The sequence below is a fragment of the Pleurodeles waltl genome, chromosome 4_1 (assembly GCF_031143425.1).
Source record: "Pleurodeles waltl isolate 20211129_DDA chromosome 4_1, aPleWal1.hap1.20221129, whole genome shotgun sequence".
NCBI classification, from domain to species: Eukaryota; Metazoa; Chordata; class Amphibia; order Caudata; family Salamandridae; genus Pleurodeles; species Pleurodeles waltl.
The window spans coordinates 233017057-233044120 of NC_090442.1; the positions used below are offsets into that span (position 1 = coordinate 233017057).

General features: G+C 43.7%; 1 protein-coding gene across 2 annotated transcripts in view; it reads right to left on the reverse strand.

Annotated features, from left to right (window-relative positions):
- The window catches only part of CAPRIN2 (caprin family member 2), a 743926-nt gene that overhangs the window by 495115 nt on the left and 221747 nt on the right, over positions 1-27064 (reverse strand). For both annotated transcript variants that reach the window (XM_069228195.1, XM_069228194.1), the window contains exon 9: positions 22540-23010. In XM_069228195.1, coding sequence (XP_069084296.1) covers positions 22540-23010 — 471 coding nt within the window. The remainder of the gene's footprint in view (positions 1-22539; positions 23011-27064) is intronic.

A 27064-nucleotide genomic window follows, 5' to 3' on the forward strand; every position in this document is an offset into this window, starting at 1 on the left:
CTTGTGGTCTGGGTGAAGGCAGTAGCTATATTCTTTGCAAGGAACTTCTGAATGCAGCCTCTTCTTACCACAGGAACCACAAGGTCGAAATAATCTTTCAGTACTTCTGATATACTGGAAACACAGGTATTCTGGTAGCCAAATCTAAAGAAAACTGCACAGAGCTCAGGGAGACTCCCTTTCACACTACATAATGTAGAAAATAAGGAAAGATGCCTCTGCTCGGAGTGTTCTTAAGGGTGCCGTTGCCTGATGGTTTGTAGTCTGGTTATTTTTAAATGATGTGAATACACTATTAAATTCAACTTCTTTTCCCATTGTAAGCTTTGCTAATTACTTCCACTGCTTTAGAATATACGGTGGGACTCCCACCTTGATGACTGGGATGATTCAAGCATGTGAATACATGAGATACTCCAATACTGGAGAACCTGATCTATCTTACATAATAAAGCAATTTTGTTGGATATAATTACATCAATCTTTACAACTGCCATCTGAAGAGATTAACTGCCACTGCTCAATCTCTCAGCATTTAAGTGGAGGTTATGGAGGCTGGGGTAATTCTGGACCCTCTACTTGGGACAGGTCTACTATGAGGTGGAAGACAGCACGGGGACAAGAAAATGGGTGCAGAAGATTTGTGCACCACACTCTTCTCGGCCAATTTGGTGCAATGAAAAACACTCTCAAAATACTGGGTGCCTTCAGCATTCGAGGAATCAAGCAACTGGGACCAAATATGTAGAGAAAAATAAAAGTCCCAATGCAACCGAAATGAGTCCCTCAAGACCTGTGTAATGAATACTGGAGAGTACCCAATACTGGGCAATGGGCACTGCTGTGACAAACAAATAGGTCTACCTCCCACTTCAGGTGTACAGAGGGAGGAAAATTAGTATCCATTCTCTCCTGCCCCTGAAATCTCCAGGAGCCAATAGGTAACAGATAAGGATCTGGAAGGTTCTGTCCTTTTTCTGCCTCTTACTCCCTTCAAAAGCCACAGATTTTAGGCTAAAGGGCTGTAGGAGAGGAAGGTGTGGTAACCACAAAATGTAAACAGCTCTTGGAGGGCCATGTTTGCTTTTTGGTTAAACCATGTGACCTGTGTACCAAGGGTTACAATGGTAGTGCCAGTGGCTGCCAAGTCCTCACCGGAGGTCGGAGCTGCGACCTCCGGCGAACCCCCAATAGATAAAGGGGTAAGGATAATGACTCTGTAGTCATGGTTAAGTTGCACTCTCTCTAAATAGCTTTTTTAATAAGTGGACTATTTCACAGATCGGCACCAATTTGGTATGCACTTGAGTGGCTTGATAAATATCTTTGCCTGTGGGGGGATTAATCAAAGGGCTACAAGTACAAAGAATGCACTCTGTAAAAGTGGTCGCAACTCGCACAAAACATTTACCATATGCCTTGGCACTTTGTGAATCACCCTATGTGCAAATAATCGGTTGGCAAAGTACTGAGTCTTAGTTGATGGTGGACTATTTCTGATTGCTTTCAAATAAAGACTTTTTTGTTGTTTTAATGCAGCTCATTTTTCTTGATGGAAAATGCGACGTGTTTAAAAAAAGAAAAAAATGTTTCTACATGTTTTTGGAGTAGGCTGTATGATTGAACTCAAAGGTGAAGAGGTCCCTTGCAGGCCCCTTCCCATTTGTGAAAGGGTTCGACTATCTTTGTGTAGTCCATAAAATATTTGTTTTTCAACCAGATTTCGGTTGCAAAACATGAAGACATACCATAAAGGATGCTATATGAGATGTATGTAATTTCAAAGAAAGATTTTGTGCACTGGTTTTTAAAGTAACATGGAGCTCAAAATTGAAAATCATGATTAAAAGTAAACAAAATACTTAGAAGGAAGCCCTAAGCACATCCCTTCCCAAAAACGGATTTCGCATAGTTTCCTACACCCATTTAACGATTCCGTAAACAGTTTAAGTGGTCTCAGTACATTGGAAAGAAGCTTAGAGTTTGTAAACCCTCCCATTTAACAAATCGTAGATTTTGCTAACCTTAAAACCCTCTGTGTGAGACCCCAAATTACACGGGGTGAAGTAAAAGCATAATTTTCAGTTTGAAGTAGTGTATTAATTTTAGCTGGCTGCTGCATCAAAAATTAACAGAATTGCACGCAACTCTGTATAAAGAGATCTTTACCAAAATAGGCTATTTTGTGTTTGTTCTAGTAAGGTCAGTAGGGACCATGTTTCGTCTGCAGCATCCTGAATGTAGAACTCCTCATTGTACCACCTCGCCTTCCTTGAAATCGCTACTGCGCGACACATCTGACACTGGTTCTTGCAATGAGAGCTGCAAACCAGGATCTAAAATACTTTCTTATGCAGGCCTAACCTGGTCCCTGTATCCAGCCCACACCCCATCTGGGTCGGCCTGAACTTGTGACTGTCGTGATCCGGCGTAACCTGATAACCCACCTGACACTGTGCTTCTAGGAATTATTTTTGCTTACAATATTGAAACTGATATCTCTAGATCCACTAATTGGATTGCTGGAGTTTTGGTCTCAAATAATTTTACATTTTAACTATTTTCTTGTGTTTTCACTTAATTACTGATAAAGTGCTGCATAAATATTTTACACATTGAAGCAAAGTTAAGTCTGACTGCTTTTGTGCCAAGCTACCAGAGGGTTAAGCACAGGTTAATTTGGGGTTTGCTTGAATTTTACCCTGACAAGGGAATTTGGGTTACTGTTTAAGGGTGAAACCCTAAGCATAAATACACAAATAAACAAAATGTAAAATTGGAACTTAAAATCTCTGTAATTGTAAAGTAATTTAACATTTTAGGCATAAAATGAAGATGGTATCCCTCTATGGATATGTGGGAGCGGCCCAAGCACAGCAAACAATATTATGGACGATCGGTGGCCTCAACTGAAGCACTAGCAACCCTTGACAACAAAAATCATTTAGAGCAGAAAAAGTAATATGCTTTAGAAATAAAACATTCCGACAGCTCCAATCTTTGCATTAAAATTTCCATTTTTGTATTTTGTTTTACTTTTGAACTAAGGAGAATAGTTAACAATTTGTGTATTTGTTTGACGGATAATTGTTTCTGTAATTTTGTATATTTGAGATTCAAATCGTAGACATTACCCAGACTTCCAACAATGATTCCGTGAAAGTCCACACATGCCGAACGGTTAAGAACTCCCATAAAATGTTATACATTTATAAAATTATCAAGAAAAGCAAACACTGAAGCCCTAATTTAACCTGGCAGGAGTGTGCAAAATCGGGTACAAAATCTGCATATAAAACATTGCATCATTGTTAACAAGCAGCTGTGTGCCAATGTAGTGCTGATGTAGTAGAATGGCCATACCGACATAAATCGAGCACACATCACTCACAAGTAGCATGTATTTATAATGATTGATGAAGGCCAGATGTTGAGGTAGACCATATCAAAAGGTAGCTAATGTTTCAAGAGGCCTGGGAGTGGGCCTCATAGTAGTAAATAGCTTTATTTGTTGGTAGATCGTACAATGTGTCCTGTTAGGTATTTACAGCCACCAATAACATTGCTGAAGAAATGATACCATATCGCTACTTCGGGCTTGACGAGATGCCATTCGCCAATGGGCTGCATTTATGAGGTCCAGTCTGCCTCATTTAAGGCATCTCTTACCCCTATGTCAAGTTTTAAGTCCACTGGGATAGTAACCAGAGTACGACCGAGGGAATATTCAGCAGGCAGTGCTATAGAGATGGTCTCCCCCTTTAAAGTTTCTTCTATCACCATCATGATATCTGCATTAATCTTAGATAAACGCCGAGTCACTGCAGCAACCTTCCATTGCAGCTGACTTGGCCAAATGCACAGTAGGAATCATAATGTTCTCCACAGCATGTCTTGTAGGATGACCACTTTTCCCCAAAACCTTTCCAACTTCTATTGATTTTCTTTAGGAATCTCCAAATCCATTTAGGCACCAGTGAGGCAGGTCTACATTGTAATCCAGCACCCAGCAAATGAGGTTTTTTTTTTTAGTGGAATCACTTAAGGTTTTAGTGAGTACGCACTAACTGGGATACCACATCCTGGGCATGCATGAGTGGTAAATACAAAGTTTGCTTTGTTGTCTGCTGATATTGCAGAAATGCTCAATTTTTAAGTTCATAGCTTAAACTATACAGTTGTCGCGTCCAAGTCTAGGCCCAGTGCAGTCATCATAGGTGTAGGACACCGGTATTAGAAATGCCACGTTTAGAAGGTGCTTCTAGATAAGTATTGAGGAAACCACTATAATTATTTTCTCCCAAGTCCCAAAACAACTGTTTGCAAAGCTATCAGAATTTGCTCTGGTCCTCAGCAGCAGCTTCGCTTCCATGTATTGGCGTTTATTCTTCATTGTATAGCCCAAAGCACTAGGGACACCACCACTTACTAGGTTTTTTGTCTTCTTTGTCTGCAGTTATTTTGCTTACAATAGGTGAACCGGATTCCAGTGGTGTCCAATGTTTTCTGTAATATCAGCTACTTAAGTTTAAAGAAAACCATCCACAGCTACTAATTTTAGTATTGTAACAGTGAACAGACGATTACAGTATGGCCACCCAATGCAAGTTTGACAGCAACCATCAGTGCATCAGGCTGGGTTGCCAGTAGTAACGCAAACAAAAGTATCAGTTTAGAATGCCTTCACATGGATAATGTGTAGTTGCAATGACCCAAGCACCAAGTATTAATGTAAGTATCCCCAATGCCAGAGGACTTATCACTGTCCTATCAGCTTTAATGGAAAGTTCGTCATTGTTTTCTCAAAACATAAGCTATGGTGTTCTGAAAATACATCCATTTTCATCCCAAATGTATACTTTTGATATACGTCTCAATTCAGCCAAGCAACTCGTTTTTATCTAGTATGTTGGGCTGCACACAGGAGAGCTACGTACAAAGAGCAGTGTCCAAGGTGTCGCATTCAACTGAAACTTTACTTTAGATACCTTGCCATGTGTACCAATCCAGTAAAAGAGCTGTTGCCCATCTTCCCTCCTACAGAAGGGTTGTTTTTTTGGGTCATGCAGTTTTGTTTTATTTTTCAGTCTTTCCATTTTCGTTTTGAAGGGAACCTTTTGAGACAAGCCCTTTTAAATACCTATCTTGGAGACCAGCTATCCCTTTTCCTATCCTCTGTTCGAGTGTTATTTCCATCATCAGAACAACGCTGGTGTCTAAAAACCCCACTGCCCTGCGAATTAGGTGAAGGGCGACTGGAGTACGTACATTTTGATTAAGCGGTTTCAAAGTTCTATGGAGCCCCTACTGAGGAGATGTTCCCTATGGGATGTGTTCATCTTGGCAAATTATATTTTCCATTTTGCACACTTCTCAAGTGGCCAAACCGTGGGAAAACAGTCTATTCTGTGCTTTCCTTGGAGCACTGCCTGAGGGTATACCACCTCTAGCTGGTTAGTTTTGCAACCAATCCAGAAAGGCAGCTCATCTCAGTTAACATGTTTTTTGCCCATTACAGTATTTATAGTTTGTGGTTTCATCATGGGCTTCGACTACTGAGTGCATGTTTGTCCCCAGTTTCTAGCATGTACTCCAAGTTGTCATACCGAGTACCCTAGCAATTCTGTCAGAATGACTCACCAGATTTACGTGTACGTTGTTTTCAAATAGATGGCCATGTAGGCCCTGGAAGTCTTCAATCCCATCCTTATTAACTCTATTAAAGGAGGTAGTTGTCTATTAAACCATTGCATTTGTTTGAAAATTTATAGTAATTTCCCGGCATTCCTGTAAGAAAGTTAACATCTCACAAGTTGTCCAGCATCTATTTCAACCTGATTGAATTCTACTCATGTATATGATATTTGTATATGATATTTGTTAACGATTAACAAGTCCAAGAACTGTGATGTCAGGCGATTGAAAGTGGCAGTGATTATTGTAATGGTTGTTGCCATCTTTCTTACAATTGTTCTTTTATTATTGATGGAAACAAAGATTCAATAAAACATTTAATGTATTTGTCAGATAAGCTGGTCTAACTGGAATGACCAGTATTACTTCAAGGACTATGGAGTCTCAACAATCCTTATTACTATATTTCCATCACCATTTTAAAACACATTCATATTGTAATTCAAGGCTTAATGTGGTAAGGGGGTTGCCTTTCATTAAATAAGATTCATACCCGTGGGCAGAAGAGTAGACCGCCGAAATGTGCATGTTGCAGACAGATCACTTATAACCTTCATTTTTAAACAAGTATGACATGGAGCAGCTTTTTAGTGCTGTCAAATTTGTCACTTCCGCTGTTGGGGTTGCCTTCCATTTTTTAGATCCTCTGCTCTGCATCCAAGCAGGCTAGTTTGTTTTATAGCTTTAGAAAGATGGATTCCATATAGGCATTCAGAGGATCCATTGTATAGTCTATAATTGTAAGCTTTCTTGCATGCCCTGAAGCAGCAATTTAAGTGGTCACTATTCCTCCTGGTTTCTGAGACAGGATCAGGAGGAACGTTAGTTACTCTGGTCCTGTGGCCCTCAAGCCACATCTGGTGGCTAACAGCAGTTTTGACCATTGTGCCTTTGCTTTTCCATTTTAGTTTCAGCAAGGTGGTGTTGGGGCAGGGCATTAGTATCTCACAGGGGAGCCAACCACTGAGGTCTTTCTCCATAGTTAGAGGGGTTAGGCATGTGGAGTCCTGTAGGATTTCTGCCTTTATCCATTCAACTGACATTCTGATTGACAGTCGATGTTATGCAACAATATATGCAGTGCGGTGGGAGACAGGCTAATAGCATAGGGAGATGTTTCATGGCATTCAATCCCTTAGCTGTAAAGCTCTTATTTGGTTTTTTTGTCACCACCTTCCCCCAATCTGGTACATAGGGTACATTATTTGGGGGGTGGGGAGGGCTCAAGACAAGCAGACCCGGCTATCCCCCCAGAGCACTCCATCTTCCTGCAGGAACTAGTTTGGTGCATATGGCTGTCTGTCCCGGAGCTCTAGCAAACATAAGTGAGGGACTCACCATGGTTATTCCCTTATTGTAGGCTGCTGCAAGTTTCTATGGCCCAGTACTTCTGTCAGAGGTGTTAGTTTGGGCAGCGTACTCAATACTTTGGTTGTTACATCACGGCTTTTACTCGCTCTGGCATCCTCAGACCATCGCTTTTGGTATTAGGTGGGTCAGTTGTCTTGTGGTTGCCATGCACCTTGCAATCTGCAGGCCTCTGCCCCAGCCAGCATCGGCAGAAGAGCAAGATGGGGGCCCCAATTTCTTACAGGCAAAGGATTTTAAGGTCACAAGCTCCCTGTGTCATCTGTTCTGCTTTTAATATCGCTCCTTGCTAATTCTTTGTGAGTCAGACGGCGTTTAGTTTGGAGTCTCCCCTCCTCACAGCTACGATCTGAACTTGGGTTGGGTACGGATGTTGCCATTTCAGCCTCACCTGCTATGTGCTTTCTCAACCGATTTTCCACACCTTGCTGTGCTCTCCAGGCTGCAATGTTCACTCCCCACCACTGTAGCATTATCTGGCAGTGTCACATCACAGATGTAGGTTTGTGGCCTCTAGCCGCAAAAGCCTCACTATAATATGGCCATTCTGTGCGCTGTGTATCTTGCACCCCAGACTTAAACATGGTTAACAGGTGTTTATTAGTTAGAATTTATGTAGATTGCATGTTCAATTGCCTGGACCACTAATTTAATAAAAAATTATTATTATTTTTTTAAAAAGTAAATAAAGATAGATAGATAGATATATATACATACACATATATACATATATATATATATATATATACACATATATACATACATATATATATATATATATATATACACAAATGCACATATATACTTAATCTATACCAATCCTCAAAGCCAAGAGGAGCACACTCAAGAATTACTTGGTTAGACCAAACAGGCAACGGGGAGGCGGGTGGGACCGTGAGGAATCCACAGGTAGCTAATGTATCCACCAGAAAAGTCGTTACCGAAGGTAAGTAACTCATTCTTCTGATGGATACAACTACCTGTAGATTCCTCACCTAATGAACAGAGTCCCAAAGCAGTACCGCGCTCGGTGGTGGGTGCCTGAATGGTCAAACTAAGAAATCCTGCAGCACTGACCGTGCAAAATGGCCGTCCCTTCTGACCTCAGAGTCCAAACAGTAATGTTTCGCAAAAGTGTGAAGGGACGACCAAGTTGCGGCCTTGCAGATGTCGACCACAGGAACACCTCTGGCCAAGGCCGAAGTGGCCGACTTCGCTCTGGTGGAATGAGCTCTAATACCATCAGGAGGATCCTTCTTTGCCAAAGAGTAACAAATTTTAATGCAAAGAACAAACCACCTGGAGAGTGTTCTCTTGTGGACTGCCTTTCCTCTCCTCTTTCCCACGTATCCGATGAAAAGCTGATCCTCCAGCCTGAAATCCTTCGTCCTGTCTATGTAAAAACTTAACGCCCTCTTTGGGTCCAAGCGATGTAGTCTCCCTTCTTCCTTTGAAGGATGAGGCAGAGGATAAAACGTGGACAGAGTAATTGTCTGGGCCAAATGAAAGGGTGAAACAACCTTCGGAAGGAAAGCAGCCTTGGTCCTCAACACCACCTTATCCCCATAAAAAGTTGTATAAGGGGGTTTTACCGATAAAGCCTGCAACTCACTCACTCTCCTTGCAGAAGTTATAGCAACCAGGAAAACAGTTTTAATAACTAAGAACCTTAAGGGGCAAGAATGCATAGGCTCAAAAGGGGACCCCATAAGGAAAGTTAGGACCAAGTACAAATCCCATTGAGGCATAACGAAAGGATTTGGAGGAAATGTATTCATAAGGCCCTTCAAGAATCTAAGTACTATAGGAGATTTAAATAACGAAGGCTGGTCTGGAAGGCAAATGAAGGATGACAAAGCAAAGAAGTAACCCTTAACAGTAGCCACTGCACAACCCCTCTGTGCTAAAGACAAAGCAAAAGATAAAACATCTGACAAATGAGCACGTAAGGGAACAATCTGTGTCTCTCCACACCATACCACAAATTTAGACCACCTATTAGCGTAGATAGATTTAGTGGAGTGTCGCCTGGCCGCTAAAATAACATCCACTACATCAGGCGGGAGAGACAAGGAACTCAGGTTGCCCCGCTCAATCTCCAGGAATGAAGGTGCAGACTCTGGAGGTTGGGGTGTAAAACCTGCCCCTGCGACTGCGAGAGGAGGTCTGCCCTGAGAGGGAGATGGAGCGGAGGGCACAGTGAGAGTTGGAGAAGATCGGAATACCACACCCTCCTTGGCCAATCCGGAGCAATTAAGATTACTTGGGCCCGGTCTTGGCGAATTTTCCTCAACACTCGAGGAATCAAGGGTATGGGGGGGAACGCGTAAAGCAACTGGTCGCACCAGGTTCTCTGAAACGCGTCCCCCAACGCTCCTTGCACCGGATACTGGAGGCTGCAGAATAACAGGCAGTGCGAGTTCTCCCGGATGGCAAACAGATCTATCCGAGGAAACCCCCACATCTGGAAGATTAGACAGACTTGATCTGGATGGAGACGCCACTCGTGGTCGACCGCGAAATGGCGACAGACTGTCCGCATGTACATTCAAGACTCCGGCCAGATTTGCTACCAAGCAAATCAGATGGTCCTTTGCCCAGGACCATAGTCGAAGAGCTTCTCTCCTGTTTGTTTATATACCACATCGCGGTAGTATTGTCCGTCAGGACCTGAACCGACTGACCGCGAAGGGATGGGAGGAAGGCCTTAAGAGCCAGACGTACAGCCCGTAACTCTAACAGATTGATATGAAACATCTGTTCCTGTGGAGACCAAAGCCCTTTGATCTCCAGGTCCCCCAGATGAGCTCCCCACCCTAGAGTGGAAGCATCCGTTATGACCGTGGTCACTGGTGGAGGCTGCGTGAACAGCCTTCCCCGGGAAAGATTGTCGTCCGCAATCCACCACTTCAAATCCGTGGCAGCATCTCTGGAGATCTTGACAGAACCTTCGAGATCTCCTTTGTGTTGAGACCACTGCCTACGGAGGCACCACTGAAGAGCCCTCATGTGCCAGCGAGCATGCGTGACCAGCAGTATGCAGGAGGCAAACAGACCGAGCAGACGTAGGACCTTGAGGACTGGAATGACCGCTCCACTTTGAAACATTGGAACCAACGCCTGAATGTCTTGAATCTGCTGAGACTGAGGAAAGGCTCGATTCAATGTTGTATCCAGTACTGCCCCTATGAACAGGAGGCGCTGAGAGGGCTCTAGGTGAGATTTGGGCACATTCACCGAAAAGCCCAAGTCGAACAGCAACTGGGTTGTCAACTGCAGATGATGCAACACAAGCTCCGGGGACTTGGCTTTGATCAACCAGTCATCCAGGTAAGGGAATACTGCTATCCCCTTCCTCCTGAGCTCTGCTGCAACCACCGACATCACCTTCGTGAAGACTCGAGGTGCTGAAGTAAGACCAAACGGGAGGACCGCAAACTGATAGTGCTGCGACCCTACCACAAAACGGAGATACTTCCTGTGCGACTTGATTATCGGGATATGAAAATAAGCATCCTTCAAGTCGACAGACACCATCCAATCTCCCTTGTTCAACGCCAAAAGCACCTGAGCTAGGGTCAGCATCTTGAACTTTTCCTGTTTGAGGAACCAATTCAAAATCCTCAGGTCCAGGATTGGTCTCAACCGACCATCCTTCTTGGGAATCAGGAAGTACCTTGAATAACAACCTTGACCCTTTTCCTGCTCTGGAACCAACTCCACCGCACCCTTTAAAAGGAGGACTTGAACCTCCTGTTCTAACAACAGGAGGTGTTCTTCTGAACAATAAGATGGGCGGGATGGGGGGGCGGGAACTCCCAAAAGGGAAGGGTGTAGCCTTTTCTCACAATGCTGGTAACCCAGGCGTCTGATGTAATGACCTCCCACTTGTGAAGAAAATACAGTAACCTTCCCCCTACAGGAGAGGAGTGAGTGGGAATAGGTGGAAGCCTAAGGCTGCTTCCCCTGCTGCACCCCTCCAGAGGAAGAGGCAGAGTGCTGCTGAGAGGCTCCGCTGATACGAACCCTACCCCTCCCTCTAAAAGATCTATAGGAGAGAGAGAGGAGGTAGGCTGCTGGAATTTCCCCCGAAAGGAGGAAGAGGATGAGCCACGACCAAATCCTCGAAACCTCCTAAAAAATCTGGAGGAGGTAGAAGAAGTGGCTTGTAATCCTAACGACTTGGCCGTGGCCCTGCTCTCCTTAAAACTCTCCAAGGCCGAATCTGCCTTGGCACCAAAGAGCTTGTCCCCATCAAAAGGGAGGTCCAACAGGGTCGACTGCACATCTGATGAGAACCCTGAGTTGCGAAGCCAAGCCTGTCTTCTCGTAACCACAGCCGTGCCCATCGCTCTAGCCACCGAGTCAGTTGTGTCCAACCCAGATTGGATAACCTGGGTTGCAGCAGCTTGAGCGTCTGACACGAGATTCAACAGCCCTTGAGGAACCTCTGTATGCGTAGATGTTATTTCGTCTATCAGAGCATACATGTACCTCCCCAAAATACACGTAGCATTGGTGGACTTTAACGCCATGCTACATGACGAGAACACTTTCTTGGATTGCATATCCATCTTCTTGGAGTCCCTATCCGATGGCACTGATGGAAAAGACCCAGGCGCAGACCTCGCCGAGCAGGAAGCCTGGACCACCAAGCTTTCAGGCGTAGGGTGTCTGGTAAGAAAGCCAGGGTCAGTTGGTGCAGCCCGATACCTCCTGGCCACAGACCTATTGACAGCCGAGGAAGATACCGGCTTCTTCCAGACCTCCAACACAGGTTCCAGCAGCGCCTCGTTAAACGGCAAAAGAGGTTCTGCTGATGTAGAGGCCGGATGTAATACCTCTGTCAGAAGATTCTGCTTCGCCTCAGTTACCGGCAAAGGCAGTTCCAGAAAGTCAGCTGCCTTCTTTATCACAGCATGAAAAGTGGCCGCCTCTTCAGTATACTCCCCTGGAGATGACAAGTCCCACTCAGGGGAAGTATCAAGGCCACTAGCGGTGTCCAGCCCATGAAGACCCTCGCCAGAGTCTTCAATTTCTCCTTCCTCCAGGATCTGCTGATACTCTTGTTCTTCCAAGAGACGGAGAGCACGTCTCCTCGAGTGCAGCCTCTCCTCAATCCTCGGCGTCGACTTGGCGTCAGCAGATGTCGAAGAACGACGCCGATCACCGGATCCGTCCGACGCCGGGTCAACAGGTGCCACAGGTAGCTTCGCCGCCAAACCAGGAGTCGGATGAAGAGAAGACTGCTTCGGAGTCGCAGAAGGCCCAGACGGCGTCACTGGCCGAAACACCGAAGCCGCTGGAGTCGAAACTTCCGGAGCCGAAGTCCCTGGAGCCACCGGAGCTGACACCGAGCCCACGTTCCCCAGGGGAAGAAAGGGCATGAAGGGTGCTGGTCGCAGCAGAGCCGGAGAACCCAAGCTAAAAGCCAAAGGACCCGAAGGCCCAGCCGGTGCGCCACCTGGAGCCATCTGCTGAAAGATGGAAAACATTGCATTTAAAAATGCGGTATTATCGGCTCCAGGGGCCGGAAAAGCCGGATACTGGGGTGCCTGGATCGAAGGCGACACAGACGCCGGCCTCGACGTCTGCAACGTCGGAGAGAACATTTGAGGCTGTGGCACCTCAAATACTGAAGGCGGCTGGCCCGAAGACCCAGGCAAAGTCGGCGAGGCTGGAGAAGGCAACGGTGTCGATGGATGAGGAGTGACTGTGGGACTGACTTCCCAAGTCTTCCGACGCCGAGTCGATGGTGACCTCGACCGAGACCTCTCCTTACTCGACTGGCGCCGTAATTCCCGACGGCGCCGGGAGTCTCGATGACGCCGATGAGACTTCGGCAAGGAGGATTTTCTATGGTGCCTCTTCTCCTTTTTCTTCGACTTTGACATAAAAAGTTTGGCCTCTCGCTCCTTCAGGGCTTTAGGATACATATGCTGACATGAATCACACCTGGCCACATCATGGTCAGAACTTAAACACCACAAACAGTCCAAATGTGGGTCCGTAACAGACATCTTGCCCCCACACTCTCGACAGGGCTTAAAACCTGACTTCCTCTGAGACATAGTAACCTCAGAGAAAAAACACAGCCAAAAAAAAAAAAAAAAAAGAAAAACACACACTAACTGCCGAACAGCAACAGTAGCTCCCGCGAAGATAACCGTTTCGAATGGCACGGAAAAAAGGGAACTGACGTCGGCGAGGACCTCTTATTGCCTCTACGACGTCAGGCGGCATCACGTGGGCAAATGTGACGTCCTCGTCGACGTGCAGAAGCTAGGAAGAAGATTTCCGTTGAATGCTGGCGCAGTGGGAGTATTCATTAGGTGAGGAATCCACAGGTAGTTGTATCCATCAGAATAAGTGAATGACAGGCCAATCAGACAGGTAATGAAAGTATTAGGGGACTAGCCTCTCAAATAACAGCTGTGACATCCCATGCGTTGCAAGATAGACAATCGGACCAAGTAAGGCACTTTCCTCATGGAAAAGAGAATGAGGGGACAATGTGATGCCTGGGACCCCATAGGTAAAACGCTCCGGATATTACTTAAATACTTCAAAATAATTGAGTATAACTGTGGTTCTCTAAAACCAGCTTTTGTTGCCCGATTTTTTACCCTTATCTAATCCCTATACTAGGCGGTAGCTCAGGATTTGTTTCAATGTATCATTATCAAAAGATGCTCGTTATAGGAAAGGTTGGCGACACCAGCACTAAAGACTGCACATAAGGCTTACATACATAGGACATCCAGGATAGAAGAACCAGACAAAGAACCTATTTTAAGCTAACAAAGAACCTATATTAAGCGAATAAAAATCAGACAAAAATATACTGCTAGACAGAGGAAAAGGGCAACCATTTTTACCATCCCACAAGGAAGCCAAAGAAGCAGTGTAATTCCCGGAGTTGGTAAAGCAGGTCTGGTCTCAGCTCAGACTACTTGTTTGCCATGCTTTTAGAGCAAACAAAAAAAAAAAAAAATAGAAATCACTTCTGCTCCCAGAACTATTGCAAGCCACAACGTAAAATAGTTTGCTCCATCACAACTCAATATCATAGCTTTGCTAAGAATTTGATAATACTTGCATAAAACAAGGATTGATAGATGAATGACTGTTGAAATTTTACTTAAAATACTCCAGGCTCCACCAGTTACCCTAGGGGACTTATCAGAGGAGCCACAGCTCAACGAGGATTATGGGATGGATATCACAACATACATTGATCTCATTGTGTTATTTAGGTCATAACCTGCAATTCCATAATTAGATCCATAAGGAATAAACGGGATTTCTGAGAATCTCGGAGGTCTTGCGTGTTTTTTATGTAGTCATTTCCATAAAACATTGAAAAAAACAATTTGGTGATTTCTTTACATAAGAATTACCTTTTTCAAATGTTTGACAAACTCATGTCACGTATTGCCACAGTGTAATGTTTGTGAAATGTAAAAAACAAAAAAACCTGTATATCAGTGTTACACTTTGCATTAGTCTTACAAAACTGTTTACATTTAATGGCAATAAAAAACAATATTTGGTTCTAATCTCTGCACACAGCTTCATGTTAGTTGTTAGAATATTACTTTCACCTGCTTACACTGAATAAATCTAAAAAACAAAAAGGGTTAAGAACCAATATTGTTATCAAAGAACATGGTCTCTTAAATGACGTTTTAGCAAGTGATGTGCCAGTCAATATGTTCTAAACAATTTGGTGGTCGCACCTGCTTAGTGATGACTTCTGGATTAGAAATAAGATTTATTAACCAAGATATGAATAGGTTTGCTGTAGATGTGTTTGTGTCCTATATTTTAAAGGACAGTGAATTCTTAAGCAGCTGAATTATTTCAATCAGTAGAATGTGTCAAAACAAACTAGATTATATCTAACTTATCGACTAGCTTTTGACGAGCTTTGAGATTGGTGAGCTGGTACATGTCCAGCAGGGTACGGACACTGCTAAAAATCCACAAATCTGTGCCCCCAGAGTGGGTAAATGTCTGAGTCGCTAGGGATGAGACGCACTATACTATCAGTAGTCAATAGCGGAGGAGGCATTGCACAGGGCTGAGTTGCAAAAACCAGGCCACCCAGAAAAACCGACTGAGCTCCTTGAAGTGGAAAATAAAGTAGCGGAGCATGTGGAGCACTTATAATCAAAGCACCATAAGACTTCTATAACCAAGGCAGGACTACACTGGCACGCTGCTGGCATGCCTGGCAAAGAGGAGCTCTGTGATCCTCAAAACTGAAAGTGACGCCAGGAAAAAGCTATACCAACAAACAGCCACTAATAGGGAATTTCTGTACTATTATTCTAAACAAGCTCATTTTCTTGCTCAGTAAGGTTTGAGTGTGTTTTTTAATCACTATTAATATGAAAAGCTTGCAATATATTGTGTGATGAAACTGCATAGAAAATGGGTTAACATAGAAAATAATGCACACGTTGAAATGTGCCCACGGGGAGTGGCTACCAATGTATACGAAGACTAATGAAAAGCTTATAATTCTGAAACTTTATAAGCAATAATGTCTGAATTTGTATTAGTATATCAGTTTGAGTTGGGTGTTAAGAGTTTGCTTTATTAAATCAGAGGGCCTTAGCTTAGCGAGGGTTTTGGGCCTAGCTTGAATTGTATTTTCTAAAGTGTAATGTGCTGTTTCCTGAAGGGCACGAAGCTGTATTTTTCCAGGAGTTGTGTGTGTGTGTGTGTAGCCATAGTAAATTCTTCCTCATGAGAACCGGCTTGCTCAAGGCGACTTTCTTGCTAGATGCAACAGAGTAATTTGTAACAGGTGAAAGGTTAACCGTACTAGGAGAAGACAATGAAGACACTGTCTGGAGCGCAAAGTAACATTTTCTACCTGACATTCTAACTGTTGAAGACATCAATAACTTGGACCAACCCGCGACATGGGAACTACAAATTGTGGAAAGTTCTAGTAAGATACTTGCCGAATTATTGGATAGAGATAATAATGCACCAAACTTCATCCAATGAGGAATTAGGTAATAGACAGACAGTTTTGATTTACCGGCGTAACTCGAGGAAAACCGGACCAGACACTTCTTCCACTTTAACGGGGACTCTTACTCTTATCCTTGCCATTCCTTTTGCTATGAGACTTTTGTTAGAGAACTCTTGCCAGTTGCCATAACTAGTTTAGATGTCCTGTCACCTTAAACCATCCTTTGTCCATTCTTTGCTTGATTCTAACTTCTCCTCCATCTGAGGGAAGTGATCCATTCTGGAGTTATGCTATATTGAGACTCTGCCCCATCCTATCTCTGCTGATGGTGAATCGACTGATGTCCTGAGGACGAAGACTGACGCGGTTTGCTGATCTGTTGGATTGGTAACTATCTGATGCAAATTGTAATTGTCTGTTTGCCTTTTCTTTCTAGGTACAAACTGCTATTTTGATAGAGGCCTTAGTTTAGATGTTTTTCAAATTCGTGTTCACTAAATGTTTTGCATGAAGCCCAACATGCTAATGCTAATTTGAGGTTAGTTAAGGCGGACACTAATAATTTGTGCAAATAGACAAATGACTGAGTTCTTGCTTTGTTGATTCATGTACTAATGAGACTCTGCTAAGTTGATTTGTATAATGATGCGCCCAGATGCTAAATGAAATTAGTAGATGTATTGAGTAAAATAGCATTTTGATTATTGATTGGATTGTTTTGACGTGGGTTTATTGCTAATGAGACTAACTGATATGATACTAGATTGTAACCAATAGGGAAATAAATATCTTAACTTTTGACTAAACTGGTGTGGTTTTTTGTGACTGAGGAATTAATGGTGTGTTCAACTATTGGTTTTATCAAATGTTTATTGACTAGTGATTGTGGTTATTGAATTGATTATTGATCTATTGATTGGCGATGACAAGAAAATATTTTGTACTGGGAAGTCTCCAAACATGGTCCAAAGGTTTGTCGGCCTAAATGGGTCTCCTGGTAAGTTTACTTATCTAGGCTCTGACGCGCTAACAGTAACAGTCAGAGTTCTTAGCACCCTTTGCATTTCCAGTACGGACACCTGAGGGAGAGGTATTGGGCAGGGGCATAACACTATCGGAGGTAAAAGCAGCGATTCAGGTAAAGGCTACAGGCAAGACACCGAGCACCGACTTCCTACTGGCAGAATTCTATGCCACTTACATGGAGGACCTGGCCCCTATACTAGTAGAGCCAGTCTTGCCACCAGACTTCTTCCCCTATTTGTCCACACTTTCACACAGGTTTCATCCCTGGCCACAACACAGCTATTAAAATATGAAAATTGCTTGCTATGTAGAAAGCTGATCAGTATGATCGAACAAAATCGGCAGTATTCACAGTGGATACGGAGGTGGTGTTAGACCTGTCAACACTTCGTGTGGTTTCCCCTGTCTTTTAGACTTCTGACCTCCTGTTTTTGATCCTAGGCTGAATTTCGTTTTTGCTGGCTTTAGGACTCTGGGCACTTTACCACTGGTGACCAGTGCTACAGTGCAAGTGCTCCCTGTCGATATGGTATTGGTGATTGGTTTATTCATGATTGGCATATCTGATTTACTATTAAGTCCCTAGTATAGTGCATCATGTGGGCCCAGGGACTGTAAATCAAATGCTACTCGTGGGACTGCAGCACTGATTTTGCCACCCTCATGAGTAGCCCTGTAAACATGTCACAGACCAGCCACTGTAGTATAGGTGGGCAGTTTTAAACTGCAATTTCGGCCAGGCAAGTGCACCCACTTGCCAGGGCCAAACATTTCCTTTTACTACATGTAAGGCACCCTTAAGGTAGGCCCAAGGCAGCCTCATGGGCAGGGTGCAGTGTATCTAAATGGTAGAACATGTACTGGTGGGTTTTACGTGTCCTGGTAGTGAAATACTGCTAAATTCAGTTTTCGCTATCACAAGGACTATCACGCCCATTAGGTAACATTGGGACTGCCTTGAAATATCTTTTAAGCGTAATTTCCCGTTGGGAGCAGACAGATATGGGGGTAGTAACTCAATTTAAAAATACATCTTTTGGTGAAGGTGGTTTTTAAATTTTAAGTTTGAAAATGTCACGTTTAGAAAGTGGGAATTTTCTTGCTTAACCATTCTGTGACTCTGTCTGTGGCACACACATTTGGGTCAGGATGTTTGGGAATTCACTCCTGACAGTCACACAAAGGGAGGAGAGGTTTGCCCTGCATATCCGGTTTGCCCTGCATATCCGGATGGGTCTTTCCTGGGCTATCCTGAAGAGCTGACACGTGCACCGGAACAGGGCTATGCCTATCCTTACACAAAGCAGTCTCCAACCTCCTGGAGAAAAAGGCTTTGTAGTGCACAAGACCATGCCTTTCCATGGTCTTGTGCACTACAAAGCCTTTTTCTTTGAAGTATGCCTACTTCAAATACAGAAATGGATGCAAGTACTGAACCTCTGAGACCATAACTTTAGAATCCTTTTGGATTGAGGACTATCTGCCAGGAAGAAGAGCTAGATGCTGTAGGAGGGACAGACACTGCCTGCTGCTTCTGTCCTGGGAGTGGAAGGACTGAACTTTGCTTTCTACATCCTGCTTCCAAAGGTTCTCCACAAGGGCTTGAACTGAGCTTGCCTCCTGATAACAAGTCTCATGAGCATCAAAGACTTCATCTGCTGGCACCAGGGCTCTCTTGCTGAGAGTCTGGACTTGCCAAGTGGTGCCAAATCCAGTTCCTAGGCCCTTGGGAATTAGCTCTGAAGCAACCAAGAAGCCAAGCACACACTCCAAAGCAACTTTGGAACCAGTGCCACTGTCCCACTCTGCTCTGGTGCTGTGGTCCCCACTGAGTGCAACAACCGTGACTGACACCGCTGGATCGACACCGCCACAGCACCTCGAAAGTCCTGCCATGTCAGGAGTCCAGAAAGCTGCGTCACAGACGTCCATGGTACCTGGCTCTCAATCTGCACAGCACCTTTGGGCCAGTGGTGTGATTATGATCCCGCAAAGCCAACGCCTTTTGTATTGACCTGCTGGATTCATTGACCCTACTGGATCGTAAGGAACCAACGTCGCAACTTCCTGGTAGCAGTAAGGAACTAGAACCTTGCCAGCGCCAGCAACACCTCACCTCCACGACTCCATGCAAGAACTTGGTTTCCTCATTGTTTTCCAAGGCACTGTACCAAGGGGCCCATGTGACTCAGTGACTGTCCCACACTCCCTCACGAATGGTGTCCGACTGTTAGGAATGACTCCGTCAAGTCATCATGATAGCCCCAGTTGGAGCTATTGTGTTTCTAAGCACTGTACTAAGATTTAATCTTTGAAAATTCGGATCTTTGCCTGGATTTTTGTCATTTTGGTCTTGTTTTACTCAGATAAATATTTGCTATTTTTCTCAACTAATTTGGAGTACTTTTGTGGTGTTTCCCGTATTACTGTGTTGTGTTTGTGCACGCAAATACTTTGCACATTGCCTCAGAGACAGGCCTGACTGCTAGTACAAAGCTGTCAAGGGGGTGAGCAGGGGTTATCTTAACTGTGTGACTCCCTTACCCTGACTAGAGTGAGGGTCCCTATTTGGAGAGGGTGCAAACCACTGCATACTAGAAACCTCATTTCTAACAGAAGGTGTTTGATAGCCTAGAATGTTTTTTCTTTTATGCAGTTATGAATCTGTTTCAGTTGGGAGCAAATTTCATATGCTGGACTAGGCTTCATTATACAGCCCTCCCAGCCAGGATATGCAGAGGAGGGGATATGTCCGTATTAGGTAGGCAGGGGAATCAGGTAGGGCTGTCCGCTGTCACTGTTACCGAGTGCTTAAATACAGACTGGTTTCCAGTGCTCAGCACTGCACTCATTTGTCAACACCAGCACTTCGGACAGTCTGCCAGATGGCAGCGCTGTTTGTCTAAATTAGAGATAAATAGAACAGTTGTTTATTAATTCAGTATAAAATAAAATGACTAATACCTGCAGACCAAGCCAGTCTTAAGACTGTGGGGCCTAGACTATTCTGAAATATCACACTTACAGTGTGTGATTGTTGGTAGTTGTGTTGATACTTTCATTAGCAGCACTGGAAGGGTAAATAAGTGGTTCAAGCTGCATTGGCCTCTTCAAGAGGACCCTGGCTGTTTTTATTTATTTTTTACACAAATTAAGCACTGCTGTTACTATTTGCGCTGGCAATAGATCCTTTGGCTACCTACGCCAGAACTGGAAATATCGCCAAAGGGATCGAAAGCAGGGGGTGTACCCACCACATCTGACACCAAATGAGCTTTGGAATGCCCAAGGTTTGCTGAGCCGCTTTGAACAGCACTCTGGTCTGAGGGTCAACTGGCAAAAAAAATAAAAAAAATCAGTTGCTCCCCACAATCTTGTGCCGCTGTCACCTACCAATATGAGAGGGAGGCAATGGAAACCCAATTGCTTTCAATATCTGGGAGTAAAAATGTATGTCAACTCTGCTCTCGTCAGAAGGTAGAACAAGGAAGGCGACTAGAGACCTTAAGAGGAGCATGGAGTTCTGGAAGATGCTTCCTCCGCTGGTGATAGGTAGAGTTGCGCTGTTAAAAATGATAGCTATTCTGAGCCTACTCTATTTTGGGGGTCCTACCAGTGTGGCTTCCCAAAATTATATTTAGAGAAATGGATTCCTTTACAGGGACGCATCTTTATGGCTGGCGCCGCAGGCGCAAAGCTTTAACTTCCCTAAAAAAAGACCAAGCAATGATGGAGTACTGGCAGTACCCTACTTCAAGAAATGTTACACAGCAGGTCCAATGGCTGACAACAGACAGGCAGACTGACACCTGAACGTGCTCTGTGCCCTAGTGTCCCAGATGCCCACACAGGGATTAGTGTGCAGCTAAAGATCCCAGATTGAAGGGGCAAAACAATTTAGAGTACGGAGACGATGCTGGGCATGCTGCCTGCTGACAACCTGTACGAAAGCCATGTACTCGCCAAATATACCAATGAGACACCTAGGCACACTGTACCATGGGGGCAGGAGTTTTTTTTTGGGGGGGTGGGGGGGGGGGGGGGGGAGAGAGGGTGTCCAGACACATGGGTAGAGGGAGGCGTGACAATGATAGGTGATCTGTATTGGGAAGAAGCTCTCCTCCCAATCAAGGAGTTTCACATTGACAGACTCATTTGGAGGCCATTTTCTATTACATGGAGCAGTGACATCTGCTGAATGGAAACATTGGGGCGGGACTAGCAGGACCACCACAAAACCTGTCAATACATTTGTGCTTTATCGGGGATGTTTAAGACTGTAACCTGCTTATAGCGATTGAATGGGGCTTGTGCCCCTGAGTAGTCTTTGATCAAAGTGGGAAGATCTAGGAAACCCCACACCAGATAAAGACATTAGAAAGAGTACTCAAATATCGAGGAATGCCTGCTTTAAGCTAATCAATTTTTATGTAACACAGAGCATACCTTAGATCAGGACAAATTAAACATAGCAAGAGCTAGATGCCAAAGATTTGTTTTTTTGGCGGCGGGGAGAAGCTGAGCTAGTGAACATGTTTAGGACTTGCCCACAGCTCAAACTATTCTGGGAGAACATTACAGACACCCTTACTGACATTACTGAAAGGGAGGCACCATGCACCCACAACACAAACTGGCTCCCACCTACAGCAAAAAAAAAAAAAAAAGGAAAAACATGCAAGCACTTTCTAAGATTTAGCTTTCCTGCTCATGAAAGGGGAAATTACACTCAATTGGAAGACTCAGTAGGGCCTTAGAATAGGCATGTGGAGCAAAGAACTTGAGATGGCCGGGGTATGAGGAGGTGGTTCTGTTGCGAGAAGCTCAAGGTGGTCAAGGATCCATGGAAATGGCCAGATGGGAAGCACTGGTAGAAAGTTTAATACACTCAGATGCCTTCCTGCCAGGAATGCTGCTCTGAGTCCCATGACGGCAGACTACCACCTCAGATCAGGGATGACTGCCCCACTGTGGACTAATGCCACCTGCAGGAGTTAGATGCCATCTGCCTAACAGATCTGGCAGCAACAGACCATACCGGACTCTGGTTATGATGATGCAATGAAGGGAGGCATGAATTGGGGGGGGGGGGAGGGAAGGTTACCTGGGAGTAGCTGAAACAGCATTGTTGACTGATTAGCTGATTACTTTGTACTTTACACATTGGTGTTTTGTTTGTTACCGCAAAAATCAATAAAATCTTTTAAAAACAAATCTGTGCTCACCCAGATCTCCTTTGTTACGAACAATGGAAGTCTGGGCCTACACATTCTTAACCAAATTCAGCATGGTACATTCCTTTTGCAAACATTTCAGTTGTAAACTGAACAGCCGAGATGCAATAGAATTCAATTAACACTTGGAACTTAATAAAGAAATGCAGTTGACCAAAAACTGAAAAATGAATTTTTTAAGGTAATAACATTCCCTAAAAACAAACAATGAAATTATATCCAACTTACCTCTTTGGGTGGGACTTCAACTTTCGGTCTTAGAACTTCCTTTGGTATAAGATTTGTTACTCCCCGTTGCTTTGGTGTCTGCATTACTGGGACTGAGGACTGCGGGCCTTGAACTGAGGACTGCGGGCCTTGAACTGAGGACTGCGGGCCTTGAACTGAGGACTGCGGGCCTTGAACTGAGGACTGCGGGCCTTGAACTGAGGACTGCGGGCCTTGAACAGGTAATGGCAATTTTCGGTCAATACTTTCTTTCCAGGATTTTTCTTTTGGAATGAAATTCGTAGCCCTGCTTTGCTTTGGAGGGTTTTGAACTGGAATTGGTTGATGCATCTTTGGGTCCGCCTCCTTAGTAAGTATGTTCCAAGGCTGCAGAGCTTGAGGCTTTCCAGCGTAATCAGAGTCCCAAGGTTTTGATTTGACAAGCTCTTTCTTAATGCAGTCGCCTTCTGGCAAATATCTCCTGTTCAGAAACTGAAAAATACTGATATCATGAATGAGTCCTTGCTAAATTAGCAATTTGACAACAGACTTAACATGGTGCAGTATGTGGGGCATAGTGTATATCAGACTGGTACATTCCACATCTCCTAGCCCCAGGCTGAGCTGCAGGGTTCAGATTTCTTAACCTCCTCGCCTCCTGCTGCAAGGACTTAGTGCACCAATACCAATTGGAAAAAAACATGTCGAACTGCAAAACATACACAACCCAAAGAGCAATTCTCTGCAGGAAGTGTTTACTGGTAATGATCAAGACCAGAAGATGAATTTGGGGACACAGTAGAACTCAAAACAATTTCATGAATGGATAACACCCAAAATAGCACTCAGAAATAGGACAATTATTTCACAATGCTTATTTTAAACGTGCTCTTTCATAAAATATGGATGGAAACCACAGAATGCAATAAAGAAGGCAGCAAAACCAGTTATGACTAGCAAAAATTGCATGTACATTTCTAACAGTGCTAACTGAATTTTTAGCATTTTAACTTCTGTGTGCTATGCCAATGTTAGTTGAAGCATCAAATGCAAGGTACTGTTAAAGTTTCTCAAGACAAATCGCACAGCACACCAGAGTTTGTTCTGAAACAGTGAGTCAGCTCTTCTTGCAGCTTGTTTGGGACTGTAAAATAAACAGCAACAGAATGAAGGCAAATATCTTCTCAGACTGAGGCTTGTAGGTGCTGCAAACTAGCATGATCTCCGATTGGATTGTTTCAGTGAATGTCCCTCTCTAACTATGGTCAGATACCAGAGTTTTTGTAATATCTAATCTGATTTTTTTTTTTGTCTTCGATTAAGATGACAAATGCGGGGCTGGCACACACTAATGCATCAATAAGACTAAATTATTGGTGTCAAAGTGTCATTTCAATTATCATAACGATTATAGGAGACCAGCAGTATAAACTAAAACATGCCCCCACCCCAACTGAAGGGGGTAACAGTCTTTCAGCTCTCCCCCTGCACACTAAAACATCTTATCCCATGGCAAGCAAGATGACATTTGATTATTTTCGATTTTGGTTTTACATTTGGACCATAAGAGCTTGTCTAACTCTAAAATCGTCCCACTTCGAAAGGCGAGGGCTGCACTTTTTGGACTTTGGGACGCTGCCATGTAGAAAAATCCACAAGACCTTGACGCATTGGAAAACTAAACATCTGGGTGAGTCCAGGGTGGTGTGCTTCACATGCACACTGCACCATTTTCTTACCCACAATGCCCTGCAAACCTCCACCTTTGCTGGAAATTACACATTTTTCCCACATTTTTGTGATGGAACCTTCCAAAATCCACAGGAATCCACAAAATTCCTACCACCCAGCATTGTCACATCTATACCAATAAAAATTATGCCCCACTTGTCAGCCTTAAAATGTTTTTTCCCCCCCAAACTGCCCTTTTGGACCCGCTTTGGTCCCACCTCAATTTCTACATATTTTTGGCACTTCACTGTCAGGCACTTGGCCCACCTACACAAGTGAGGTATCATTTTTACCGGGAAACTGGGGGGAATGTTGGGTGGTAGGAGATTTGTCACACACAAGTGTGGGAAAAATGTCCTTTTTAGCTAAATTTGAGGTTTGCTGATGATTCTTGGGTAAGAAAACACTGTGGGATCCACGCAAGTCACACCTCCCAGGATTTCATCGGGTGTCTAGTTTTCAGAAATGTTTGTGTTTGGTAGGTTTCTCTATATCGCTGCTGAGCTCAGGAGCAGGTTCCCCCCCCCCCTTCACCCCCAAAAGTGAGGTACCATTTTTGATCTGGAGACTTGGGGGAACACTGGGTGGAAGTAAATTTGTGGCTCCTCTCACATTCCAGAGCTTTGGCACCGAAATGTGAGAAAAAAGTGTTTTTTTGGCAAAATTGAGGTTTGCAAAGGATTCTGAGTAACAGAACCTGGTAAGAGCCCCACAAGTCATCCCTTCATGGATTCCCCTAGATGTCTAGTTTAAAAAAACAAAAAACACCAGTTTGGTAGGTTTTCCTAGGTGCCGGCTGAGCTAGAGATCAAAATCCACAGCTAGGCACTTTCCAAAAGATACGCTGGTTTTCAATGTAAAAATGTGATGTGTCCATGTTGCGTTTCCTGTTGCACGCATTAGGCCTACCGACGCAAGTGAGGTACCATTTTTTATCGGGAGACTTGGGGTGGGGAGGGGGGGGGGGGTAACAATAGCAGAACAAGTGTTATTGCCCCTTGCCTTTCTCTACATTTTTTCCTTCCAAAAGTGTGTGTAAAAAACATGACTATTTGAGAAATGCCCTGCAATTCACATGCTAGTATAGGGACCCAAGTATTCAGAGATGGGCACAAGATAAGGTGTTGAAAAGCAGTGGTTATTTGCACATTTGGGAAATACAAAGCTTTCCCTGATACCTATTTTTCCACTCTTTATATTTCACCAAATGAATTGCTGTATACCAGGTATACAATGAAAACCTATTGCAAGGTGCAGCTCCTTTAAGAACCGTAGTTGTCCAGATTCAATAATGAACCTGCAATTCCTATATATCCCGCAACCAGAAGAGTCCAGCAGACGTAACTGTATTTTGCTTTCACAAATCTGACATCACAGGAAAAGGTTAAAGTAAAAAGTGGAGAAGACTGGCTGTTTTTTTCAGCTCAATTTCAATATTTTTTTATTTCAGCTGTTATTTTCTGTAGGAAAACCTTGTAGGATCTACACAAATGACCCCTTGCTGAATTCAGAATGTTAAATACTTTTCAGAAATGTTTAGCTCTCCGGGATCTAGTATTGGTTTCATACCCATTTCTGTCACTAACTGGAAGGAGGCTAAAAGCATAAAAAAATTGTAAAAATGGGTAAGTCCCAGTAAAATGCCAAAATTGTGTTGAACAATTTGGTTTTCTGATTCAACTCCACCTATTCATGAAAGCTGGGAAGATAGTGATTTTAGCACCGCAAACCCTTTGCTGATGCCATTTTCAGGGAAGAAAAAAAAAAAAAAAAAAAAATAAATAAATCACAAGCCTAAATTTTCGCTGTAGTTTTGTTAATTTCTTGGTCTCCTTCGGGGTAACCCACAAACTCTGGGTACCTCTAGAATACCTAGGATGTTGGAAAAAAGGACACAAATTTGGTGTGGGTAGCTTATATGGACAAAGTTATGAGGGCCTAAGAGCAAACTGCTCCAAATAGCCAAAAAAGGCCTGCCACCTGATGGGAAGGGGGGGGGGGGAGCCTGGCAGCGAAGGGGTTAAAGGACTAGGAATCTTAGAAAGAAATCTGCATACACAGAACAGTTTCAATTGGCCATACAGTTATCCCTTCAGGATGTGGCATGGTAAATTGCAGGTAACATTTTGGATCATTTAATTTAAAGTCATGAAACATTTCCTTTCCATTGCCAATTTGAAAACCAGGTCAAATACATTTCTGGAATACCAGGTGTTTAAGTATCCAAGGATTCAAGTTTCATATAAGTGGTCTACTGCACTCCTTAGAAAAATGATTTGTCTAGGTATTATGCTCGAAATAGGTCTTCAGTATCCTGGAGTTACCAAAATTATTCCCAAAACACTACTCATTAATATTTTATTTTCAATAGGCATAGGCTTGTATTCCACGGTTTCCAACAAATTCACCGAAGTATATCATCAGTTTGTTGCAAGTCAGATTCTTTTTGAGTGCTCCTGGTTTGTAGGAATAATGAAAAGTAGCTGGGTGTGATCTGCTGGCACTGCTGAACTAAGGGAATCTCTTGAAATGTTGAAGGCTAATTATGGGCAGAACCTCGGCAGTGTTCCCACTGTGTAAACTTCTACATTTTTTTTTTGGGGGGGGGGGGGGGGGGGAAAGGGTTAGCTCTGTAAATGTAGTAATGGGCAAAAGTACATTCGTCATTATGGTTAGCATTTACATAGGGATCGTTATTGTTGAGCACAGTTTGCACTGGTAATTCTTTAATCATTCTCTTAACAACTTTCCTGTCCCATTGATCTGAAAAGGAACCAGGCACAACTACAGACTAATATAGTTAGCACATAAGTTT